This window comes from Corvus kubaryi, unplaced genomic scaffold, assembly GCF_017639235.1.
Source record: "Corvus kubaryi isolate FWS band 111438036 unplaced genomic scaffold, C.kubaryi_AGA036_p1.0 37385, whole genome shotgun sequence".
Classification (NCBI taxonomy): domain Eukaryota; kingdom Metazoa; phylum Chordata; class Aves; order Passeriformes; family Corvidae; genus Corvus; species Corvus kubaryi.
The window spans coordinates 1,061,927-1,063,482 of record NW_024581127.1 but is presented as its reverse complement, the minus strand read 5'-3'; the positions used below and the strand labels follow the sequence as shown (position 1 = coordinate 1,063,482).

The 1,556-nt window shown below is 49.6% G+C and overlaps 1 protein-coding gene across 1 annotated transcript in view; it reads right to left on the bottom strand.

Moving 5' to 3' along the window:
• Window positions 1–1,230: 1,230 nt before the first annotated feature.
• LOC121668381 (predicted GPI-anchored protein 58) overlaps window positions 1,231–1,556 on the bottom strand; it is a 1,427-nt gene continuing 1,101 nt past the window's right edge. Inside the window, exon 3 of the mRNA XM_042036156.1 lies at window positions 1,231–1,549. Coding sequence (XP_041892090.1) covers window positions 1,231–1,549 — 319 coding nt within the window. The remainder of the gene's footprint in view (window positions 1,550–1,556) is intronic.

Below are 1,556 nucleotides of genomic sequence, written 5' to 3'. Positions count from 1 at the left end.
GTTGTCCGGATCAGAGGAAGAACGTGCCAAAAGAGCTTACCCATCATAACCAACTGAGAGATGAGCTATTTATGAAAGACAGGACAGCTTGAAGGGCCCTGAACGGTGATCTCAGGAGACGTGTCCCTCAAGGGATAGAGACATGCTTCATGTCCTTGTACAGTCACTTGAAGCAACTTGACGTGAAAATACTAAATAAAACATACAGAAGCCCCAAGAGGGCATTTCACCAAAGAGCCCGAATGGGAATTATCCAGCCTTTTAGCAGGTGTAGGGCCCTGCCTGAAAGTGGCATCATAGATGTCTCCTGAGTCTTCCCACTAAGCCAGTAATGGATCTGCAGCTTGCCAGATAGTCTGTCATAGGCTGTCAGCCACGGCTGGGAGGAGGGATGGCAGCCTCTTTTGTTTCCATGTCAAGCATGCAGAGAAGGGACTCCTAAGTAGATAATTCAAGGGGAAACAGCTGCTGGGTTCTCAATTCTCCATGACTCTCTAATTTTGCTTTCTTCTCTTAATGTATTTGCTGCTCCTGGGTGAACGTTGTGTGCTGACAGTCAGACAAATAACGAAATTCTATAAACGTCACTGAAAAACTACTGTGAAGTGTAGCTATTTTGATGCTTATGGGAGAACAATTTGAAAGGCTTTCCTTAATATGTGGGGCCATGGATGGATAATTTTAAACTGCTGTAAAAGGGCATGCTCACTTGGTTTCCCTAGTCCTGGTCTTTTAAGCCAAACTGAGTATTACAAACTCTTCTGGTTTTGTGATTGTAAGGATTTTTTTTCCTCTTTTAAAAAGCCTGAGCACCTGACGTCACTTGAATATACGAATATATAATATTTCACTTAAATAAATGTTTGAAGTGTGGCTTGAAAATGTAAATCCTGTAGACATAAAAAGGCAGACTGTTGTTAAACAACCCTTCCCACCTGATTAATGTCCTACAACTTTTAGGCTAATGTCAGGCTTCTCACTCATGGTTTCGGGTATTTTGGTTGACAGTACTTGGGTGTTTGTATCACTTAGCAAACTGCAAAAGTGTCGATGAAGTCCAGTAAGAAAAACTTGTCTTGGACAGTTTGTTTCTGTGAGAAACTGACTGGCTTAGCCAGAGCTATATAAACATAAACCCCTCTTACCTTCTCCTGCACCATTGCCTCAATCCTGGCTCAGACGGAGTGTGCAAAATTTGCGGTTTGTAATTTGTAATTGTTCTGAGCCCGGCTAGCCTTGGCGCTGGGGTGTTTCTGGGGCCTCCCTTCTAGGCTGGCTTTTTGTGTCTTTACCCGCGTGCCGTGTCCGCTGGCTGTTGTCGGGCTGCCACCGCGTGGGCGGGCTCGCGTCCCCAGCCGGGGCCGAGGCGCGGCTGCCGTTCGGAGCAGCAGTCAGCAGATGGCGCCGTTGGACCGGGCAGTGCGGCGGCCTCGCTCCCCGGCCCAGCGCCGGCCCGGGCTGCGGGCTCCGGGCTGCGGGCTCCGGGCTGCGAGCTGCGGGCTGAGGCCTCCGGGCTCCGGGCTCCGGGCTGCGGGCTGCGGGCTCCGGGCTGCGGG